This window comes from Cricetulus griseus, chromosome 2, assembly GCF_003668045.3.
Source record: "Cricetulus griseus strain 17A/GY chromosome 2, alternate assembly CriGri-PICRH-1.0, whole genome shotgun sequence".
NCBI lineage: Eukaryota > Metazoa > Chordata > Mammalia > Rodentia > Cricetidae > Cricetulus > Cricetulus griseus.
Genome location: NC_048595.1, coordinates 138576969 through 138599633, shown reverse-complemented (window position 1 = coordinate 138599633; position 22665 = coordinate 138576969). Strand labels below are relative to the sequence as shown.

General features: G+C 38.6%; 1 protein-coding gene and 1 pseudogene across 1 annotated transcript in view; one reads left to right on the top strand and one right to left on the bottom strand.

The window, feature by feature from the left end:
• The window catches only part of Zbtb10 (zinc finger and BTB domain containing 10), a 37311-nt gene that overhangs the window by 4781 nt on the left and 9865 nt on the right, over positions 1-22665 (top strand). The window contains exon 2 of the mRNA XM_027398774.2: positions 9440-10319. Coding sequence (XP_027254575.1) covers positions 9440-10319 — 880 coding nt within the window. The remainder of the gene's footprint in view (positions 1-9439; positions 10320-22665) is intronic.
• Positions 12000-12270, bottom strand: LOC118238275 (annotated as a pseudogene).

The window sequence follows — 22665 nt, the reverse complement described above, 5'->3', positions numbered from 1 at the left end:
TCTATGCCAGCTAGGGCTGCATAGTGAGATATAAGCTGTAGATTTACTTCCTCCTCCTGGAACCTTTTCTTTTTTGAGATGGGGGGGTCTCACTTTGTAGCTCAGACTGACAATGAATTCATGATCACCCTGCCCCTTTGGAATTCTAGGATTCTTGATGTGAAGAACCACACCACCCTGCTTCCTCATTCATTCTCCCTCTCTCCCTTCCTCCCCACCCCAGGTTTCACTCTGTAGCCCCAGCTGTCCTGGAACTCTGTACATCAGGCTGGCCTCTAATTCAGTTCTGCTTAACTGCCACCTGAGTGCTGGGATTAAAGGGGTGTGTCAACACAACCAGCTCTCATTTCTTTCACAGTTAAGAATTGAATCCAAGGCCTCATTTATGCTAGGCAAGCACTGTACCACTGAGCTACACCTGAAAGCCTCTTTCTAGTAAAAGACCCTTTGTTATGTTATAAATTTTAAATTTTTATTATGTGTTTGTGTGTGTGGTGGATGTGTTCACATAAGTGCAGGTGCATGTGAATCACCTGATATAGGTGGTAGGAATGAAATTCTAGCCCTTTGGAAAAGAGCAGCAAGTGCTGAGCCATCTCTCCAGCCCCTGTTGTGTTTTTTTAAAGACAGGGTTTTACTGTGCTTGGTAGCCCAGGCTAGTATCCTATAGAAGATCCCAGTACTCCAGTCTGTGTCCAGATTCCCAGCTTGTACCATGCTGGGGTTTTTTATTAGTATCATCATGTTTGTTAGCCATTGCCTGGCCTGAAACTCACTTGGCAGACTAGACTGCCCTCATATTCCCAGATATATATCCACCTGCCTCTGACTCATGAGTTGCTTAAAGGGTTAAAGGCATGTGCCATCATTACTGCTGGATTTTTGAGGGTTTGGGCAGGTACATTGCTAAAGTTTACTTCTCATTCTTTGGAGGTCAGGGATTGAAGCTAGGGCCTCTCACAAGTTAGATAAGAGCTTTGCCACTGAACTGTATCTTTAGCCGCTGCCCCCCCCCCCCTTTAACTTTAAAGACAGGATCTCACCAGGTATAGTCTAGGTTGGCCTGGTACTCTTAACCTGCAAACCCAGGCAGGTCTTGTGTTTATGATCTTCCTGCTTCAGCCTCCTGAGTAGCTGAAATTACAGACATGTTTCTTTCCAGGACCTGTTTCTTATTGCTTTCTATAAATAAAAAAATGTCATTTTGATTGTTGTTCAGGCTGGTTGAACTCCCAAGCCTCCAGTGATCTCCTACCTCTGCCTCTAGGAGAGTATCACTAAGTGATCACTGCATTTGGATTCCATATTTGCCTTTTTAATTGGATCTTAGTTATTAAGGACTACTAAGGAGAAATGTGGTGGCAGTAGTTTGTTGGTTTTAAGGCAGGGTTTCCCGGCTAGCCTCAAGCTCTTTATTTTTATTATTTTTAAAACATTTGTGGCTGAGCAGTAGTGGCACATGTTTTTTAAACCCAGCAATCAGAAGGCACAGGTAGGCATATCTCTGAGTTCAAGGCCAGCCTGGTTTACAGAGCAAGTTCTGGGACAGGCCAAAGCTACAGAGAAACCCTGACTTGAAAAACAAAAAACATTTGTGTGTATGTGTGTGGAGGTGGGAGAATAGCTTTGTGAATGGTAGTCTCTCAGCTGTGGCCTTCTAAGGATTGCACTACTAGTTGTCAGGTTTGAGTGATAAACACTCTTAACAACTAGGCAATCTCTGGGACCCCAGCTTCAAACTCTTATACTGCTACCTCTCTCAATGTTGCTGGGACTGCAGATATGATGCCTGCCTGACTTTCTTATTTTGGGGAGGCTTTTTTGACCTTAGGGCCTCATACATACTAGCTGGTCAAGTGCTACTGACCTACATCCACAACCCCTCTTACAGAGGGATCTGTAAGAGGCTTTGTAAAAGGACCCTCTATTCGAAAGTATCCATAAGACAAACTTACAGTTTTGAACTTACTGGTTTGATGCTGGCAATCTGTATAGTTTTGGGTATCTTCAGAGTCGTTTCAAGAACTGTCTCATTCAGAATTTGGCCTTTTGGCCCAGAAAGATTTTTAAATTGCTTTAATTACAGTGGTTGCCACTGTAGCTTGGTTCAGGGCACTTTCTAGTCAATTGTGAAATTCTCAGAGCCCAAATCACTCATTCTGTCAATTCTCTGCAGTCTGCTAAGCCTACAACATGCACCCAAATTATTATTATTGTAAGTTTAGTTAGCCTTTCCAGAAATTAAACAGTGGATCCAGCCCGATGTTGTGATTGAAATTGCTGGTTGGAGTGGATTGCTGTTAGGTGGAGGAGAGAAAGATGAGGCAGGGCCGCCAGCCTTTGCTTTAGAAACAGGAAGTCCCAAAGGTTGGTTGTGTTTGCTCTTACTTGGTTGGCTAGTTTTTAACAACTTGGGAAGAAATCTGGAAGTCTTTTTTATTGGGTTCTGTGTGTACATATGTGGTGTGTGTGGGAGTGTGGGTGCATGTGTGCTGTATAACGTGTGTGGAGAAGACAGCTTTCAGGATTGGGTTCTCCTCTACAGTGGGATCTAGTGTCAAACTTGTGGTCTTAGCTGCTGAGACATCTTGTGGGTCCTGAGAGTCTTTAGGACAGGGTCTCTCGGGCTGGAGAAATGGCTCAGAGGTTAAGAGGTTGTTCTTCCAGAAGACTGGAGTTCAATTCCCAGCACCCACATGACAGCTCACAACTGTCTATAACTAATAACATTTCCAGGGCATCTGACACCCTCACACACATGTCAGATGTAGGCAAAATACCAATGCACATAAAATTAAAAAAATAAACTATTAAAAAAAAAGACAGGGTCTTGTGTATCCCATGCTGACTTCATATTCTGTGTAGCTGAGGGTAAACTCCTGTCTCAACATCCTAAACACTTAAGATTAGAGACTTGGAACAGCACAACTCTAGTGTATTCTGCACTGGAAATAGAGCCCTGGGCCTGATATATGCTAAGAAAATGATCAGCCCTTCAAAGTCTTCTGAGAGGGAAAGTTAGTATGAAAGATGAGGCTATGATCCATCAAATTACCATTGTATAATTTTGTAATTGATTTATAAAAGCTCATTTGTTTCCTTTGTGGTTTCAGATTTTTGGAAGTATACATTAATTGTATATTTAGTATAGAGGGGCTTCTTTCTTTAAACTTTCCAGTATTGGGTAAGTTTAAGAAGACACAAGATAAACCTGAAAGACTTCCCTGCCCTTAAGGAGCAGTCACAATGAAATGGTATAGAGACCTGTAGGTGTGAGTGTTTAAAGCAATGAGGACACTGTCCGGTTCAGACTCTTGTCCTTCCTGCAAAGGTTGAGAGACTTGCAAAACTGGCTGTGGTTGGTAATTAATGATAACTTGGGTTTTGATCAAGGGGGAAAGGGTGTTCTGCCATTGTGTGTGGAAGCAGCAGCAGGAGAGTGAAAATATTGCTGATGTGCCTGAGAGATGGAGTGTGTAATTCCCCAGCAGGGTGAAAAATTAGTGTTTGGTTTTTTTGTTTGTTTGTTTGTTTTGTTTTTTCAAAGACAGAGTTTCTCTTTGGAGCCTATCCTGGCACTCACTCTGTCCACCAGGCTGGCCTGGAACTCACAGAGATCCACCTCCCTCTGCCTTCTGAGTTCTGGGATTAAAGGCGTACATCACCAATGCCTAGCCAAAAAATTAGGTTTTAACAGGTAGATCACCAGATCTTGAAGGATCTCTTTTCATGTAAAGATGGCATTGTAAGGTGCAGTGGAACATGCCTACAATCCTAGACATTGTTTCAAGCAGGAAGATGTGGGAGTTCAGAATAAGACCCTGTCTCAACCAAACCAAATGTATTTTGTTAGCAAATGGTCAACAACACCATTTTAAGTAGGGAAGAATCAAATGTGTATGTGTCTCTATTTTAGAGACACCAGCAAAATGCACTTGGGGATTTAGAATTTGAGGAGGAAGCAGGCAATAAAACATATATATTTGATTACCAAAGATGTCATTCACCTTCTTCTCATTCCTCAAACACAGAATTAGAATTTATGGTGGGTATGGTGTTACATGACTTTAATCCCATCACTCTTGGACAGATCTTTGAGTTGGTCTGTATAATGAATTCCAGGCCAGCCAGGGGTACATAGTGAGGTCTGCCTTAAAACTAAACCAAACAGAAGTATAATTTCTGGGGATGGTGTTTAAGCCTCAAGAGAATACCATTTTCACACAAGGGTACCATAGAGATGATAGACTGTAGAGGAGAGCTGTCTCTTTCTCCATCAACTATTAAATTTGTTAGTACCAGTAGAAGAGTGTGATTGTATTTACTATGGCCTTGTTTGTCCTCACATCCTACAAATTGAATTTGACTTTTAAACTTAGAAGCAGAAAATTATTTTCTCTCAATATTCTGTTCCTAACCAGTTCTTGAAACAAAAGCAGTACTGGATTTCATGTTTTTATTAAGTTTACATATTGATAGTTGTTGAAAATGTCTTCTGCTAAAAACACTAAATCCTGAGTGAAGGAGATACTTGCTAATTTTTGAATTTTTAATGAGTTGATAAGCTATGGTCAAGTTTGTATTACTTACAATAAGGTAAGCTTTTTCTCCTTCACCTCAAAAGGTCACTTGTCTAGAGGACTGCAAGCAGTTTACAAGTTAGTTGAAGGGTAATTCCCCAAGGTAGAATGGTAAAAGATAATACTTATATGTTCTTTCCCCTATGTTTAATCACTTAAGTTATACTAATACAATGTTAGATATTTAACAGGCTGTCTCATTTTTCATTAACATCTATCTTCTACAGTTTCTAGGTCTTTGTTTCCTCTAAATATTTTACATCACCCACCCCACCCCTCCTTTGTAGATAAGGTCTCATGTAGGAAAGGCTGGCCTCATTCTTTTTCCTTAAGATTTAAAAGGTTTTATTTTATGTATATGAATATTTGCATGCATGTATATATGTGCACTATATGCATACCTTTATGTATGCTGAGACAAGAAGAGGGTGTAGGAGACATGGTTTGGGTGCTGGGAACTGAGCCCAGTTCTTCTGAAAGAGCAGCAGATGCTCTTAACTGCTAAGCTATCTTTCTATCACCTGAATTCAAATTCTTGGTCACTGAGGATGATTTTGAACTAATGATCTTCCTGTTCCACCACTCCAGTGATAAGGTTGCATACCGCTGTGCCTAGTTTTATGCAATGCTGTGGATCAAACACAGGACTTTATGCATGCCAGACAAGCACTCTACCAATTGAGATATGTTAACACTATTAACAGTAGGTTCCCAACTGGTCATAGTAATTCTTGTTTTAATTCTCTAATATTGATCCCTCTTCACATTGCTGCCATAGAGATCTCTCTTCATTCTGTCTGCCAATCCAATACTATACCTAATATTTAAAGCCAGGATCTTATGGATCCTGTCATACAACACACACACACACACACACACACACACACACACACACACACACACACACACACACACACCAACCCCCTATCTTTTGGGAGGTAGAGGCAGGTGGATGTATGAGTTCAGTGCCAGCCTGGTCTACAGGGAGAGTTCGGGATATCCAGGGCTACACAAAGAAACCCTGTCTTGAGGGGGTGGGGGGTTTTCTGTAATGCATCCATAAGAGTAGCTCTTGCCCTTTTGAAAGATGTACTTTTATTTATTTCTGTGGTGTTAGGGATTGAGCCTAGGGCTATGGTAGAAAGTATTATAGTTTTCTTAAATACTTTTTAGTTTAAGACAGGGTCACAGTACTTGGGAGGCAGAAGCAGGTATATTTTTGTAGTGAGTTGGGAGGTTGGTGTGATCTACAAAGCAAGTTCCAGGACAGCCAGATCTACACAGAGAAACCCTGTCTCAAAAACCCCAAACCCACACAGGCCTTGAACTTGAGATTCTGCTGCCTATCCTGGTCACTGCCATCATTATAGGCCTTTGTCACCAGGCTCAGCTCTATTTATTTAACTTATTACAGTCCTCCTATATATAGTCCAGGGTGGCCTTGACCTTGTGATTCTCTTGCTTGTATCCTAGTGTTAGGATCACAGGCATGTGCCACTAAGCCTGCAAGTGTTGCTTGTTTATAAATCTGATGGAAGTGAGGGCATTTACTTGTGGGAAATGTGTTAAATGCTTATTTGTGCTTTATGAACATTGGAGAATACTTTGCAGTTTTTGCATGACTCTAGAATTTTAAGAATACTGTAGACCATCTTGGTTATCTTTTTAAAATGATATCTCATGTGTTTAGAATGTTCATTTTTTTATTATAAAGATTTATTTTTGTGTGCATTGGTGTTTTGCTTGCATGTAAATGTCTGTGTGAGGGTGTTGGGTCCCCTGGAACTAGAGTTATAATAGACGGTTGAGTGGTTATGTGGGTGCTGGGAATTGAACCTGAATTCTCTGGTGGAGCAGCCAGTGCTCTTAACCTCTGAGTTGAATACCCTGGAACTGGAATTAAAGGAATGCATAGTGAGATCCCATCCAAAAGGAGAAAGTAAAAACCACAATTGGAGGTGGTTCTACCTAATTGTTGCAGCCATCCTAAGCTACAACACTAGTTCCTACATTTTCTGAATTGGTCCTACCAATTTATGTAAGATTTGTTGCATTTGTCACACAAATGTCCTTATTCCCCCCACCTTTTTTTTTTCCAAAGATGTCCTTATTTAAAAAAAAAAAAAATTAGTCAACACACCCATACCATACAAATCAAACACTGTATAACCACCATTGTTTGCCATTACAACTATAAAATAACACCAATATCTGATTTTACAAATACCACCAGTAATTCCTTTTTCACTACTTATTGAAGGACTATGCTATGTGTAACATCTATTAATTAAGAAAGTCCTTCAAGGAATTGGAGAGACGGTTAAGTGGTTAGGATCATTTGTTGCTCCTGTAGAGGAACCTGGGTTCACTTTCCCAGCACCCCACACATTGTTTGAGCTATATATATTTTAGACTGGCCTCAAAACTGAACTTTCCTTGGCTTCCCAAATTCTGTGGTTACAGGTCTGCATATCATGTTGCTTGCACTTTTAAATACTGATTCACTGCTTCCCGGATCCTTAGAAGCACTGCTACATTTTGTCAAATGTGTAACAGTTTTGCTTCTTCCAAGGATTCATGCCTTTACTACCTTATCTGCTAGGTAGAACTTGGAAACCAAACAGATGAGCCTAGCCTGCCTGTTAGCCAGGTATATAGCATGCATAGTAAAACTAGGTCTGTACCCAAAAAAAAAAAAAGAAAAACAAAAAAACAAAACAAAACAAAACAAAACCTTCTTTCATGTTTCCTGCAGCCTGTGGAGAGCTTTGGCAAGTTAATGAGCTTTATTCAGGTAGTCTGTGGACCCAGGTTTTATCAGGCCAGTGTGGTTGGTTCTTTCATAGAAAGTTACATTGTAAACAGTGTTTATAGGCATTTTCAGAATTGTCTAATGCATTTACATAAGTCAAATATTTTCACTCTTATGCTAAATATTTTGAAATTGTGTAATGTGGTTTATATACAGGATCTATGTTTTTAAGAAATAGCCTCTCAGACCTGGGGTGGACCTCATGCATGTTCTATGCAAGAAGAGGGTAGGGAGAGACAGACAGGGTGAAGCATCCACTCCCTAAGCATCTCACCGTGTTGTGGTATCACTGGCCTGGAATTCAGAGATCCACCTGCCTTTATCTGCATTAGTGCTTCGATTAAAGATTCATTGAACCATGTATGCTCCAGCTATCCCCTAATTTTTCAAGCCTCACTCTCTTTCAAAGCAAAAAGTTGAACTTATTCTAATGGATTTGTTTCGCCTAATATTCTTGACTGTTAAGAGTTTTAGTAGAGGAGAAATAGCTAATATACAGGATGGCACATTCTGGTATGAAAGGATGGGCTGGCGAAGTTTGCTATAGTAGAATGGCCTCAGAAACTAAGGCACTGAGGTCAGTAGATTAGTGCCAAAGGCATACTACAATTAAATTTCTACTTTATTTCACATTCTTGATTCTGTAGCTGGTATTTATACCACAGATTTACAGGTGGTCCACACTGTTCCATACTAATTCTTTGTTGGGGTTTTTAATGTTTTTGTATTTGTTTGTTTATTGCTTAACTGTTGTGAGTGCAGAAATAATGCAAAGCAGTATTTGAGGTGGTGGGAATATAGCGCTCAGCCTGGAGTGTTTGCCTACCTATTCACTGAATGAAGCCACAGTTATTAATTAGGACTAATGTTAATAGTATCACTATCATTTAAGGCCTCAGGGATAGTGAGTTGCCAAAGGACACACATTCTAAAATTAGGTCATACTCTAATATGGCATGTAATTTTTTTTAAAGATTGATTTTAGTCTGTGTATGCATGTGTTTTTTTTTGGGGGGGGTGCAGTTGCTCTGCACCCAGAAGATGGTGCCATATCCCTTGGAACTGGACTTAACAGATGGTTGTGAGCCCAGAGTCCTCTGTAGGAGCAGCTAATGTTCTTAACCACTGAGCTGTCTCTCCAGTCCTATATATCATGTAATGTTTTGTTTAACTTGAAGTGCTGGGGATTGAATCAAGAGCTTCCCCACCACCACCACCACCACCACCACCACCACCACCACCACCAACACACCTTAAGCTGGCCTAAGAGTGTTTACACTGTGTAGTCAGATGGCCTTGAATTCCTGATCCTCCTGCCTCAGCTTCACCAATGGTAGGATTATAGGTTCTAGCTTAATTGCTATATAGGAATCATAATCAGTAGAACTATAATGAATACCTGTATGCCTCATGGGAAATAAAATTTATATTATAAAGCCTCTTGAATATAGGAATTTTTAACTACCTTATTGATGAGATAATATTTGTGACCCCAAAGAGAACTAGAAGAATTATAACTGATATGAGCATAGTAGGAACTAAGTTTCTTCTGCCAGTCTTAACATTACCACTAGTTTAGATTTAATTAGCTTCATTGACCTAAACTGTTTCAGTGTTTGCCTAGACTTAAAATTTACCTTTCTAATACTGTTAGGTAAGGTGATATGCCTACTGTGTTATGACTTGGGTATTTGAAGTTTAATGAGAAGAGGAAGGCTTCTGCTTTCCTATCAGAGATAAAGCAGACTAATTTGACTCTCAAATGAAAGTATTTTAAATTTACTTAATTCATATCCTTAGTTTATATTTGCAAAGAGGAACCAATGAAATCCTGCTGATCCTCAGTAAGAGGTGCTCTTTTCTTTTTGCAATTGTGAGTTGCACTCTTTGTTCATTCCTTTCAGTGCTTAGTATGGTGTTCTATCTCAAAATGTATAATTATTCATGAATTGATAACTTGAGTATTTTTGTAACTTTTTGACAGTTACATTTGGGAGCTTTAAAATGTGAATAAAAGTTAATGTTAATGTTTTCCCTCCAATTACAGGGGTCAGAAATACCATCAGAGGAAGGGTACTGTGACTTTAATAATAGGCCAAATGAGAACTCTTATTGCTATCAGCTTCTTCGGCAACTAGATGAACAGAGAAAGAAAGATATTCTTTGTGATGTCAGCATTGTGGTGAGCGGGAAAATCTTTAAAGCTCACAAGAACATCCTGGTTGCAGGCAGCCGTTTCTTTAAGACTTTATATTGTGTTTCAAACAAAGAAAGCCCTAACCAAAACAATACTACCCACCTAGATATTGCTGCAGTTCAAGGTTTTTCAGACATCTTGGACTTCCTGTATTCTGGGAACCTGGTGCTCTCAAGCCAAAATGTCCTTGAAGTGATGACGGTGGCCAGCTACCTTCAAATGAGTGAAGTTGTTCAAACTTGCCAAAGTTTCATTGACGAGGCCTTATATATAGGCATGAAGTCAGAAGCTCCAGAGTCTGTGATTGTGGACTATAACAATAGAAAACGAGTTATTAGAGATGGCCTGACTTCACGGGATCAAAAAATCGCCAGATTTTGGGCGACACAGAATCTTACAAATTTGGCAAGTAATATAAAAATTGAAAATGATGGTTGTAATGTCAACGAGGGCCAAATAGAAAGCTACCAGATGAATGACAGTGACTGGGTCCAGCATCCTTCTTCTGAATTGCTTGAAAATGAGTCTCAAGGTAAAACAAAAGTGTTTATTTGGAATAATGTGAGCTCTCAAGAGACTGGCAAAACAAGGAGGAAAAACCAAACTACAAAAAGATTTGTTTATAATATACCACCTAATAATGAAACAAGTTTAGAAGATTGCTCAGTGATGCAGCCACCTGTTGCCTATCCAGAAGAAAATACGGCCCTACTCATCAAGGAAGAACCAGGTAACTACCATGTGTGCAAAGTTATCTCAGTTTTCATTCTAATTGTAGTTCAAAAATGATTTTCAAATTTATTTTTAGATGGGAAATTTTTAGTTATGTAAAGTAATAGAACAGAAGTACTATAATTTTGATGGTTTTTTTGGGGGGTGTGTGTGTGAGTTTAAAAGTTTTTAGATTGAGTAGTAACTAGTACTGTCTGCTCAAGCCTGTTATTAATGACTAAGCATTGTATATACAGATGCATTTTGACTTAGGATAAGGTTATAGCTCTCTAAACACATCATAAGATAACACTGCCTTTAAGTCAGAAATGCATTTAATAACAGCCAGTTGAATATCACAGTTTAGCAAAGTATCCAACAAGAGCTCTATCTTATAAGTGGCAAATGTTTTATAACTTATTAGACAATAACTGAACATAAAATAAAGTGGTTGTAGAGCTTGTTCTGGTTCACAACAATTTGGAAATTTTTTAAATTGAACTTTTAGTTGGACCCTTCAGCATTATCAGGGAGTATGGCTTCTGTTGGCAGCCTCTTCACTATTTTACAGTGTGTGTGTGTGTGTGTGTGTGTGTGTGTGTGTGTGAGAGAGAGAGAGAGAGAGAGAGAGAGAGAGAGAGAGAGAGAGAGAGAGAGAGAGAGAGAGAGTCATAGTACACACATATCAAAGTCAAAGGACTCCTTTGTGAAGTTCTCACTTTTATGAAGGTTCCAGGAGTCAAACTTTGGTTGCAAGACTTGCAAGTCAAGCATGTTTCCCAACTGAGCCATCCTGCAAGTCACAAAATTGTTTTTCCTTTCCAGAAGGTAAGTCTTCTGGTTTTCGGACTTGTGGGTTTGAGTGAGTTTTCACTAGTAGCTCTGGCTGTCTTGGAACTCATTATGTAGACCAAGTTGGCCTCAAACTCAGAGAAGCCTCCCAAGTACTGGGATTAAAGGTGTGTGTCACCCACCCTGTTGTCCTTTTTCCTCATATTTTATATCAGTTTTTATCAGCAATTGCCCAATGAGACTTGTTTTATTTTTGAGACAGTCTTATGTGGCGCAGCCAAGGGTTACCTTTATATCCATCCTGATCCTCTTTGTTCTGCCTCCCAAGTGCTGAGATTATATGGGTGTGACACATTCCTGCCTCTGAAGCAGGCTATATCTAATGATAGACACCTCAGCTGGTACTTCCATATTGACTTATATTATAGTCCTGACAGTTCAAAAATAGTAATGTAGTATTCCAATATGGTAATAACTTAAATGTGTATTCTCTCTCTCTCTCTCTCTCTCTCTCTCTCTCTCTCTCTCTCTCTCTCTCACACACCACACACACACACACACACACACACACACACTGACCACTCAGGAAACATACATACAATAAAATCCCTTTGGAAAATAAGCAGGTATTTTGGGTGATGGCAGAACTAATCAGTAAATTCTGTTCTTAAATGGAGTGACTTCAAAACAAAACAAAAAACCCACAACAGTATTGACCCATGCTGAATATTTTGAAGTCTCAACAATGTTAGCAATTATTTCAGCAAGCACCTTCTCAACATTCACATCAGTAGACTAGGTCTACCAAAAAATGCTTCATAATCGCTATTGATGTAATGCTTTCCAGTGTGTTGCTTTTTTTCCTACTTTGCCCCAGGTCTCAGGCAATACCACTTCTACTGGTCTTTCAGTTCAGCTCCTTCAGTCTTCTGATGGCAGACTTCACTGTGATGGCAGAAGTAGTGTTGTAAGTTCAGGCCCCACCAGCCACTGTTTTCATGCAGGAACCACAGTGCCAGATGCCAACACTTGTCTCTTCATCTTGGTCTTGCCACAGAAAGAGTAAGCGTATTTGGTGTGCTGGCTGATTTCAGTTTTCTTAACCATTTTCTGGAAGGGGCACCATAGTGGTTCCCGTATTTCCCAACAATCTCAACCTTCTTGGTGCTTTTAGCCATGTCACTGGAACCTAAGCCCAAGCCTCTCAATATATTTTTAAAAAGAGGCAGAAAATAGATTTCTTGTGACTTTATTGTTTGTTTGTTTGTTTGTTTGTTTGTTTGTTTGTTTTCAGAGTGTTTCTCTTTGTTTCTCTCTAGAACTCACTCTGTAGATTAGGCTGGCCTTGAACTCAGATTACTTGCCTCTGCCTCAAGTGCTGGGATTAAAGGCATGAGACACCTTTCTTATAACTTTAAGAGTACAATCATATTAATCTTTGCTAGTGCCTATGCCTTTTATGTAATAAAAATCAAAGTAAACTCTCAAAAAGGGAGGGGAAGTTCAGAGGACCTGAGTTAAATTCTCAGCACCAACGTAAGTGACTGTAATTCTAGCTCCTAGGAACCTGACTCCCTCTGATGACACAGGCACAAAAATTAAAAGTCGTGAACATGGATGCAGGTGAAAATAATCAAAAATGGTTTTAAGCAGGAAGGAAAATAGACCTTATTAACTTTATGATCAGGAAATAATAGTGTGAGCTGAAGCATGAGGTTATGAGATTGACTTCTTCCTTTTTTTTTTTTTTGACATGGTTCTCACTACTTAGCTTTGGCTGACCTGGACCAACTACCTTCCTCTGCTTTCCCAGTCCTGGGATTAAAGGTGTGCATTACCATGCCTGGCTGGATTTTTAATGTAAAGAACAAAACTATGAACATAGTGCAGCTTTGACCAAAACACTGTAATTTGTGGTTTGTAAAATTGAAAGACTCACAGACTATATGCAAACAGAAGAAACTGTTTCCATAGAAGATTTGGCTCTTAATTTTAGCTACAGATTGGAAACCTTAGATTAGAATAGCTGGAGTCTTTTAGGGATTCCAGTTGAACTTCTACAGGTGGTTCTATTTAGGGGTGGATCAACTGATGGAGTAAGAGCCCAGATTCAGTTAGACATTGAAAACCAGTTCCCCACTTTATGAATATGATTGACTAAGTTAAGATTGTGAGTGTCTTTATTCTCTAAAATGCATTGCTGTTTTACAGGGGCATATGAAAATGAAATGACAAGCATAAAAACACATATCATGTCTAGTGCCCTTAAAGTTGGGAAAGACTTTTTGAAGTTATTTATAACAGTTTTCCAGTGCTATGTGCTTTCTGCCAAATGCTAGATAAATGGTCTTACATAGCTTGGCTTGTTTGAATACTGTAAACACGGCTTTCTTAAGTAGCTTGTGTATATAAGTGTTATTAGAAGTTGCCTTTATATTGAACCAAAATTAACTTCTGTAATGCCCTTACTCTGCCATTTTTAGTATAATATGAATAAGATTTTAATCCCTTTAGTTGAATCAGAGATTTGAATAATAATTCTGAGTCTATGCTTTTCTAGTTTGACTATCATTCCTTCTGCTCTGTTGAATATAAAGAACTGAACTTTGCAGAAGTTTTTTTTTTACCAATGTAACAAATAATGTGTGTTTATTAAGGTGAAGGCCTTTCCCAAGATTATTCCCTAGTAAAAGGAGAGTCTTCAAATTCATGTCTCATGCTAAAACCTTAAAAATTGTTCTGAACCTGAAAATATGTTTAAATTTTATTAGGAAAAATGAGAAAATAGAGAAATGTTTTTGAATGAGCTTAAAGTTGTATTACAAACATCTGTAAAGTACTAGTGTTTTGAAATCTATAGTCAGTGCTTGGCATATTTGAACTTGTGAGAACCTTGAAGGAAATGTATCTTCCTCCAGGCCATAAGTCTGTAGTGTGCACCTGCAGCTCTAAAAGTATGTCCTCTTGTTCTGTCATAATGTTGAAGCTGGTATTGCATCTCATAAGATTTTCTGGACGTTTTATTGAGGTGGTACATTTTGATTCTTTAAGCTGTCATATCTTGTTTGACTTGAGATCATAGCTATGTGATATATCTATACACAGGAATACATGAAGGGAAAACCTGGAAGATTTTACATTTTTTGTACTTTCATATTTTGTCCTTTCATATTTGTCCTTTTCAACTGAAAACTTGGCAAAGGGAAAAAAGGTCTAATTTTTTTTTTAAAAGATTTTATTTATTCTGTATACAACATTCTGCTTCCATGTATATCTGCACACCAGAAGAGGGCACCAGATCTCATTACAGATGGTTGTGAGCCACCATGTGGTTGCTGGGAATTGAACTCAGGACCCCTGGAAGAGCAGTTGGTGCTCTTAGCTCTTAACCTCTGAGCCATCTCTCCAGCCCGGTCTAATTTTTTTTTTTTTTTAAATCTTTTTGTGACACAGGCTCATAGTGGCTTTCGCTGAACTTTGTGTATAGCTCAATAAAACCTTGAACTTCTGGTCCTCTTGCCTCAGCTTCTGAAGCATTTTGGTAACTGACATGTGCCACTACATCCTGTATCTTTGTTTTTATTATTACATTTCTTTGTTTTGAGCATTACATATGTGAAGTTACCACAGTGTGCATTTGGAAAATCAGAGAACTGTTTGGCGGAGCTGGTCCTGACCTTCCACCTCATGGGTCCAAAGGAACCAGCTCAGGGTAACAGATTAGGCAGTAAGAATTTTTACCACTAGGCCATCTCACTGACCCTTGCCTCACATTTTAAATTTGCATCATTGCCTATTAATGAAATATAATTTGGTATTTAGAAAGCAGTTTGGAGGAAACAGTGCTCAAAGTACATACCTAATCCTAATAAGCATGTATCTGAAATAATTATTAATTCTAATTACAGGAAACTTTTAGTTAGAGTTAATGCTAGCCAGCATTTCTGTCTTTCTATATTTGTGGTGATAATGGTTGCTTATTATTACTTTGGGTGTCACAAAATTCTGAATGATTTCTAAATAATACATATTCTTAAAAATTAACACATTTGTATGTGGAAGTCAAAGGACAGCTTATGGAGAGTCTATTCTCACCATATAGCTCACAGGGGTGAGCCTTTACCCACTGAGATAGTTGACATACCATTAAAATGATTATTTTTATGATTGTAAGACAATTTTGCAGATCTTCCACTGTTTTGATCCAGTTATATAATTTCATGCATGAACTACTCAAAGTAGAGTGTAGAACCAACGAGTTTGCTTTTGAGATATGGGTTTTAGATCTGGTTCTGTTCCTTAAGTGTACCTCAAGTCCCCTGGTATACCTCAAACAACCTCTCTAATTGGAAAGGAGGAAAGAAACCATCTCGGAATTTTGACTGGTAAATTTATCTGTTAAAAATTTTTGGCATTGAGTGTTTTGCCTGCATGTATGTCTGTTCATTATGTGCATGGTTGGTGCCCATGGAAGCTAGACAAGAATGAAGATTATGAGCCTCCATGTGGGTATTGGGAATTGAATCCAGGTCCTCCTGAAGAGCAGCCTGTTTTTTGTTTGTTTTTTTTTCTGTCAAAGACAGGGCATTATCTGTGTAGCAACCCTGACCTTTCTGGAACTCAATCTAGACCAGGCCTGCCTCCTGAGCGCTGAGATTAAAGGCGTGTGCCACCACCACCACCTGGCTATCCTGTTTTGAATATCTATGTCTATGCATATAGATCGGTGTGCACATCCACCTTTTTTTTTTTTTTTCTCTTTTCCTTTTGTTTTAAAGATGGGTATTACTTGCCTGGGACCTGCTTTGCCAAGTAGGCTAGATTGACTGTCCAGGAAGCATCAGGGATCTGCCTGTCTCCATTTTCCAAGCACTGGTTTATATTTGACCCATACCTGAATTTTTTTAATTTTAAATTTTTCTTCTGGGGATCAAAATCATGTCCTTGTGTTTGCAAGGCAAATGCTTTGCTAGCTGAGCTGTTGCTCTCCAGCCACAGTAGTTTGAAATTTTTTATTCTCAAAGCTGTACTCTTTGAAAAAAGTTACAATATATGTAACAAGTGATACTTTTAAATTCCTTTCCATATCATAAGAAATCTGGAAACAAATTTTAAATCTCAAGATACCAAGCACATTCTAGATGTTAAGATTAAGAATACCTAATTTTAAACTAATTTATAAGTAGTAATTCATGATACATTGGGTGCATGGGAATTATGGGAAAGATTACAGTGTGGGAGGTGGGCTGATGGCTCAGAAGAAAAAGCTTGGAAGAGAAAGAAAGCAATGAGAGTTGGAGTGGTGGGGTGTGGGAATTTGTTAGAAGAGGAAGACATTTATGGCAAGGTGGCAAAAACTGGATGAATGGACAATAGGATAAATGAATGGAAGAGAACCCCGCACTTAAGTAGAGGCAGGAAGTCAAGAGTTCCAGACCAAGTTGAGCTACTTGAGGTCTTAAAAAAAAAAAAAAAAGGTAATCAAATTGATTAATGCTACTCTGTTTATCTCACCAGGGACTAAAGACATGAATAACCCCAGTTTCTCTTATTTTTGGATAGTATTAGATAGACTGAAATGTTTAGGGTTGGATTATAATTGTATTTGTATGCCAGATTATAAATTGTGAATTTTGTTTTATGACTTGGGCAACAGAGTTAGAATTGAGTTGCAAAGTATACTGAGGAAACTAGTTAAGGGCGACTTGTTGGCAGAAATGTCTTTGAATAGTGAGAAGAAACTATGTGGAGCCCAGTATAAGCAAGACAGGGCAGTCAGTCACTTGAATTGGTGAGTTAGAGTGATGCTACAGGAACTAGCATCATTTACAACACAAATGTTGTAAGTGAAATGACTGAATATAGGAGTAAAGAGCCAAAAAAAAAAAAAAAAAAAAAACAAACCTGTGCCTGTTTATGAAAAAAGGATTGTTTTTAAGAAACTATATGCAGATGTTTTATATACCATGACAAATTATGAATGATATGTTGATATGAAAATGAAACCTTGTGTAGATCATAGTCTCTAAGTAGAGTTTTTTTTGTATAATGGATTTTTAGCTATTTTTAAAACTTTTCTGCTATCAATTCATACCCCATCCTTTTCAAGAGTATTGATATCATAAAAAAAGCTGGATTTACCTGCACTCAGAATACTGAATGCTGAGAACTACAACCAAATGTCAGGAATACCTTCCTCACTGAGACATAGTGTAGCTTGCACAGGCAGATCCCCACCCCCCACCTCTGTTTAGTATGACTAGCCTACTTTTTTTTGTCCAAGGCAATGACTGTTGGTACTAAGATTATTACTGTTAGTACCTTGTTAGTATTTTGTTTAAATATATCATTTCACTTAATATATCAAGACAGTCTTACTAAATTGCTCAGACTGGCAATTTTTTGGCTTGGTCATCCTCCCACCAAGTTTCCTGATTAGCTGGCATTATAAATGTGTGTCATGCTTATTGTGTATTTGTGCATGTGTGGGCTCTCATTTGGAGATAGGGGAATAACTTATTGGAGTTAGTTACCTCCTTAGATGAAGATCTTGGGTCCTCAGGTTTGGGAACAGGCACTAACTTGCTAAGCCATCTCACAAGATACCCCTCCCCCTTGGTGGGGGAGGACAATGAACAGGGAAGACAGACACTTGTTATGTAGCTTGGTTGATGTTGACTTGATTCTTTGCCCAGCCCTCAAACCACTTGCAGATATGTGCCACCATTCCTGCTGGGGGGAAAAGATACTATTAGGTCTTGCTTATATTTTTTCTGGGGGGGCCAAGTTGATCAGAAGTGGAAATTTTACCTCAGGGATGGGGGATTTGTAGGAGAATGTTGACTATCCTAAAAATAGACATGCTAAGAGTTTGTTTTCTTTCTTCTTTTTTTTATGACAGGGTTTCTCCATGTAGCTCTGGAATTCTCTTTTTAGATGAGGCTGGCCTCAAACTCACAGATCCACCTGCTTCTGTCTCCTAAATACTGGGATTAAAGGTGTACACTACCACCATCCAAGAGTAATTTTGTAATCTTAATTTTAGAGAAAAAGACAATGGCTTAGAGTTAGCTTTGTTTTGTGTTTTGTTTGTTTTCTTTTGTTTTAAATGTATATGGATGCAGATTTTTGCCTGCATATATGTCTGTGCACCACTTGCTTGCTTGGTGCAGACAGAAGCTAGGATGTGGAGTTACAGACAGTTGTGAGTTGCCATGTGGGTGCTGGGAATCAAACTTAGGTCCTTTGGAAGAGCAACCAGTGCTCATAACTGTTTATCCAACTCTCCAGCCCAAGAGTTAATGTTATGACCCCTAATGAAGAAAACTAATTCCTAAGTACCCTATTGTGAAAGTTTATTATCAGCTGGGAAAACTCACCTGTTGATTTGATTTTGATATCAAGAACCAAGTAGTTGGTCCCTTCAAGAGGTATAGCTTAATAACTGTACCAGAGTGTGCTTTTGATTTTGAATGGAAGCAATGTACTGATTTTTGTATCTATGTAGGATTAAGGGGTGTGTGTGTGTGTGTGTGTGTGTGTGTGTGTGTGTGTGTGTGTGTGTGTGTGTGTATTTGCAGTGCTGGGTATTGAACCCAAGGGCTCATGCATGTTAGTTAGGTGCTCTCTACTGGACTACATCAGGAGACCACACAAATTAAATTTAATACTTTAGTACGAGATGGGAAATACCTCATTTAAAGAACTGGTTCATACCTGAGATGAATGAGACCAGGTGGTTGAGGATGCCGGAAGCAAATCACTATAGTGGAATAATTCAGTAATAGAACAGCCCTGTATTAGAAACTACCTTGACAGAACTGCAATAAGTGGTTGTCTGAACACTTAATGACTTCCAGCAGAGCATATTGGCTTTAATCCTAGCAATTGTAAGGCAGAAGCTCTATGAATTTGGTGTGAATGTGACCCTGTCTCAAAACAAAAATGACCTTCCTAAGACATTGAGAAAAGGAGTAGCTTGGATAAGTTTTTATGTTTTGATGAATTAAATATACTTCTTAGGAAAACAAAAACTACTAAATTCTCGGTAGATATTTTCAGTTTGAAGATGTTTTAGTGGACTTACTAGAAATGCTACCATTAGGTTGCAAAGATCAGACTATTTTAGCTGATATTTAAGGATATTGTCATGCAGTGTATAATAAATGCTGACAGAACATTATAGACCCTGCTCTCAAGGAGTTTGTCTAGATAACATTCCAAGCCAACTGCTTGTATTTCCCAGTTACTCTAGCTAATAATCTCATGTGAGAAAACAAATGATAAATTCTTGAAATGTGTCTAAACTTTGGCTTAGATCTCTGTATATTCTCTCTCTCTTTCTCTCTCTCTCTCTCTCTCTCTCTCTCTCTCTCTCTCTCTCTCTCTCTCTCTCTCTCTGTCCCCCTCCTCCTTCTCTTCTCTCTTCTCCTCTTCTCCTTCTCTCCCTCCCTTCCCCCTCTCCCACCCTCCCCCTTCATACACATGCCTGAGGAGGATGCTGTGTGTCCTGTACTTTATTCCCTTGAGATACAGGGTTTATCGTTGAACCTAGCTAGCAATGCCCAATGATCTTCTCTTGGTGCCTGAATAGGTTACAGGATCATTGATATACTCCACATTTCATGTAGGTACTGGGATTTCAAACTGGTAACCTCAGTTTTCATAAACTCAGATCAGTCCTATCTTCATTTCTTTCCCAAGTGTTGCCATTACTGGCATGAGCCTAGCACATTCAAAGTTTTGTGTATTTTACATATGTGTGCTCTATCTGAATGTATGCCTGTATGACAGAAGAATGCATCAGATCCCATTATAGATGGTTGTGGGCCACCATGTGTTTGCTAGGAATTAAACTCAGTCAGGACCTCTGGAAAAACAGCCAGTACTCTTAACCCGCTGAGCCATCTTTCTAGCCCCATGTTCTGGAGTCTTAAAAAAATATTTGGCGGTGGTGGTGCACACCTTTAATACCAGCACTCAGGAGGCAGAGGCAGGCGGATCTCGAGGCCAGCCTGGTCTACAGAGAATTCCAGGCCAGGCTACAAAGCAATAAAGAGAAACCCTGTCTCAAGGAAAAACAAAAACAAAAACAAAAACCTTCTCTTTGATATATGTTCAGTATCCTTAACATCTTTAGTGATTTCTGGCAGCGTTTAAAGGTATTTACTTTTGCCCCCTTAAAAATAATTCATACTCTGTTTCTCATTCTTCTGTCTTATAGTCAAAGTTCTTAAAATATTCCCCCATTCTTTTATTCCCAGCACAGGCCATTCCTCTTTCCACTTGCCCTGTTAACTTTCCAAGTATTCTCCTGAGAGTGTTATAGATATTTTGTGAATAGGGTAAAAATAATTCTGGGGTTCTTTCATAAACTTGACCTCTTTTCTCCTGATCTTACTCTTTGCTGATTATCTGACAACTCAGACCATTTTATTTCCAGCCCAAGCACCAGATCTACAGTTTCATTGCTTAATTTCTGTACTTGGACACAAATGGAATAATAGTAATTAGCATTAAACATTATTTATGTCATTTGAACCTTAAACTCTCATTTTTACAAAGTTCTCATGGAATATCAATTCTTAACATTAGATAGAGTCACTTAGATGGCTTTTTACAATACAGATTACTGCCATAACTACAAAGCGTCAACCTGAGAATCAGCAATTTTTTTGTGAAGGTCCCTGTTGATGCTGATGTATGGTCTCTAAGAACCAGTACATTAAGAAAGCAAAATGACTTATTAAGGGAAGTGAAAGAGTTGGGATTTAATATTAGGTAGCAGCAAGCCTACTCCTTTTAACCAACCATTATACTGTGCTCAGGTGTGTCACTTTGTACCCACCCTGTTCCACCTCCTGGGTTACTGGGGCTGCCATTAGAAACTAACCCTAACTTCTTCCCACAGTATCAATTCTGCCACCAAGCCTTGTGTCAAATGTTTTCTTTCTTTTCCCTTGCTTTTATCACACTCAGCCTTCAGCTTGAGTTACTAAGAACTGCTCTCTGCCTGCCTTTTCCCTCTCCCTTTTCTGCACCTCACCCACCCCTGCAAAGGAGTGAGCTATTTCCTATTCAGATTACTTTTACCCCTTTAAAAAATAAAGCACAAAATGCTTTCCATGATTTATACTCAGCCATTATTTTATACCACTAATTCACAGTCATGTGCCACTACTAGCTTCTTAGTGTTTAAGTGATTGGGTCTACATAATTGTACACTAGAATTGAGTTTTCCTTTGTATGAATGAATAGGTAGCAGCTTGCTTATGTACTGTCAACATTTTTCAGTTAAATATGTAGTTATTTACAAAGGGTTTTTTGTGTTTTGTTTGTTTGTTTGCTTTGGGGGAAATCAGGGGGTCAAGGATGATCATACCAAGAAATTTTGAGGCAAGTAGATAAAGAGTTTTAAATGTTTTTAGGCAATAACTCAGTTTGAGTAGTAGACGGGGCTTTAATACAGTGGACATTACCCTGGGGTTAGAAGCACGAACCTTATTATAGTAAGATCATGTTTAACTAAAAAAACTTGAAAATCATCCTAAAAGCTATATAATAAACTATTGGAGATTTATGTTTCAGAAAGATCTATATTTGGTAAGCAAGGAGATAATTTTGTTACCGTGCGAGGAGTGAATGAAGTCATTAGGATTCAGCAGATTTATAGCAAATTACAGATTACAGTGAAAAAAGTACACCTCATCATCGTGGCTTTAAGAAAATGCTACCTTTCTGTCTTTTCAGTAGATGAAATCAGCTCTTAGCCAGCAACAATGATAATAACTGCTTTTTTGAAATCTACTTCTGAACCAATAAGAGAATAACTCCAATCTGGTTTTAGCATTTGTAGTTAATACTACAAGCAGCAACAGTTCAGTGTCAGTTAGGCATATGATTGTAACATTTGGCTTGCAACATTCATCTAAACTTTCTATATTAATTAACTCTTTGATATGATGACTATAGCCAATTAACAAGACTAAGGTTAGTACTTGATACATTTTGATTCTTTAAAGCCCATTCCTAACCAGCTGCATATGTTTTTATGGTTGAAAACTTTTCATCATAGATTAGAAATTCATAACTTATGCTAAAAAGAAGCTCAGCAATTAAGAGCTCTGGCTGCTCTTGCAGAGGACATAGGTTCAATTTCCAGCACCTACATCATATAGCTTACAACCATCTATAACCCCAGTCCCAGAAGCTCAAACAGGCACACGAATGCTGTACACACATGAGTTCAGGCATATTCATCCACAAAGTAAAATCAATAAATCTTGCTTTTGATATATTCTACCTCTTCTTAACATGATGAGATTTTCAAGAGGGTAGTGTTACCTAGAATGTAGAATATTCAGAGCTCTGGCTGAGTCCTCAGCATCACACAAAATATTTAAAATAAAACATTTAAGGTATTTTTACATATTAGTATAGTTTTCACAATTCATGTCAAGTCAGAAATATCAGGGCTGGTGAGATGACTTGAAAGAGTTTGCTACACAGGTCTAACATCCTGGAACCCACAGTAAAAGGGGACAACTGACTCTGCAAGTTCATACTCTTGTATA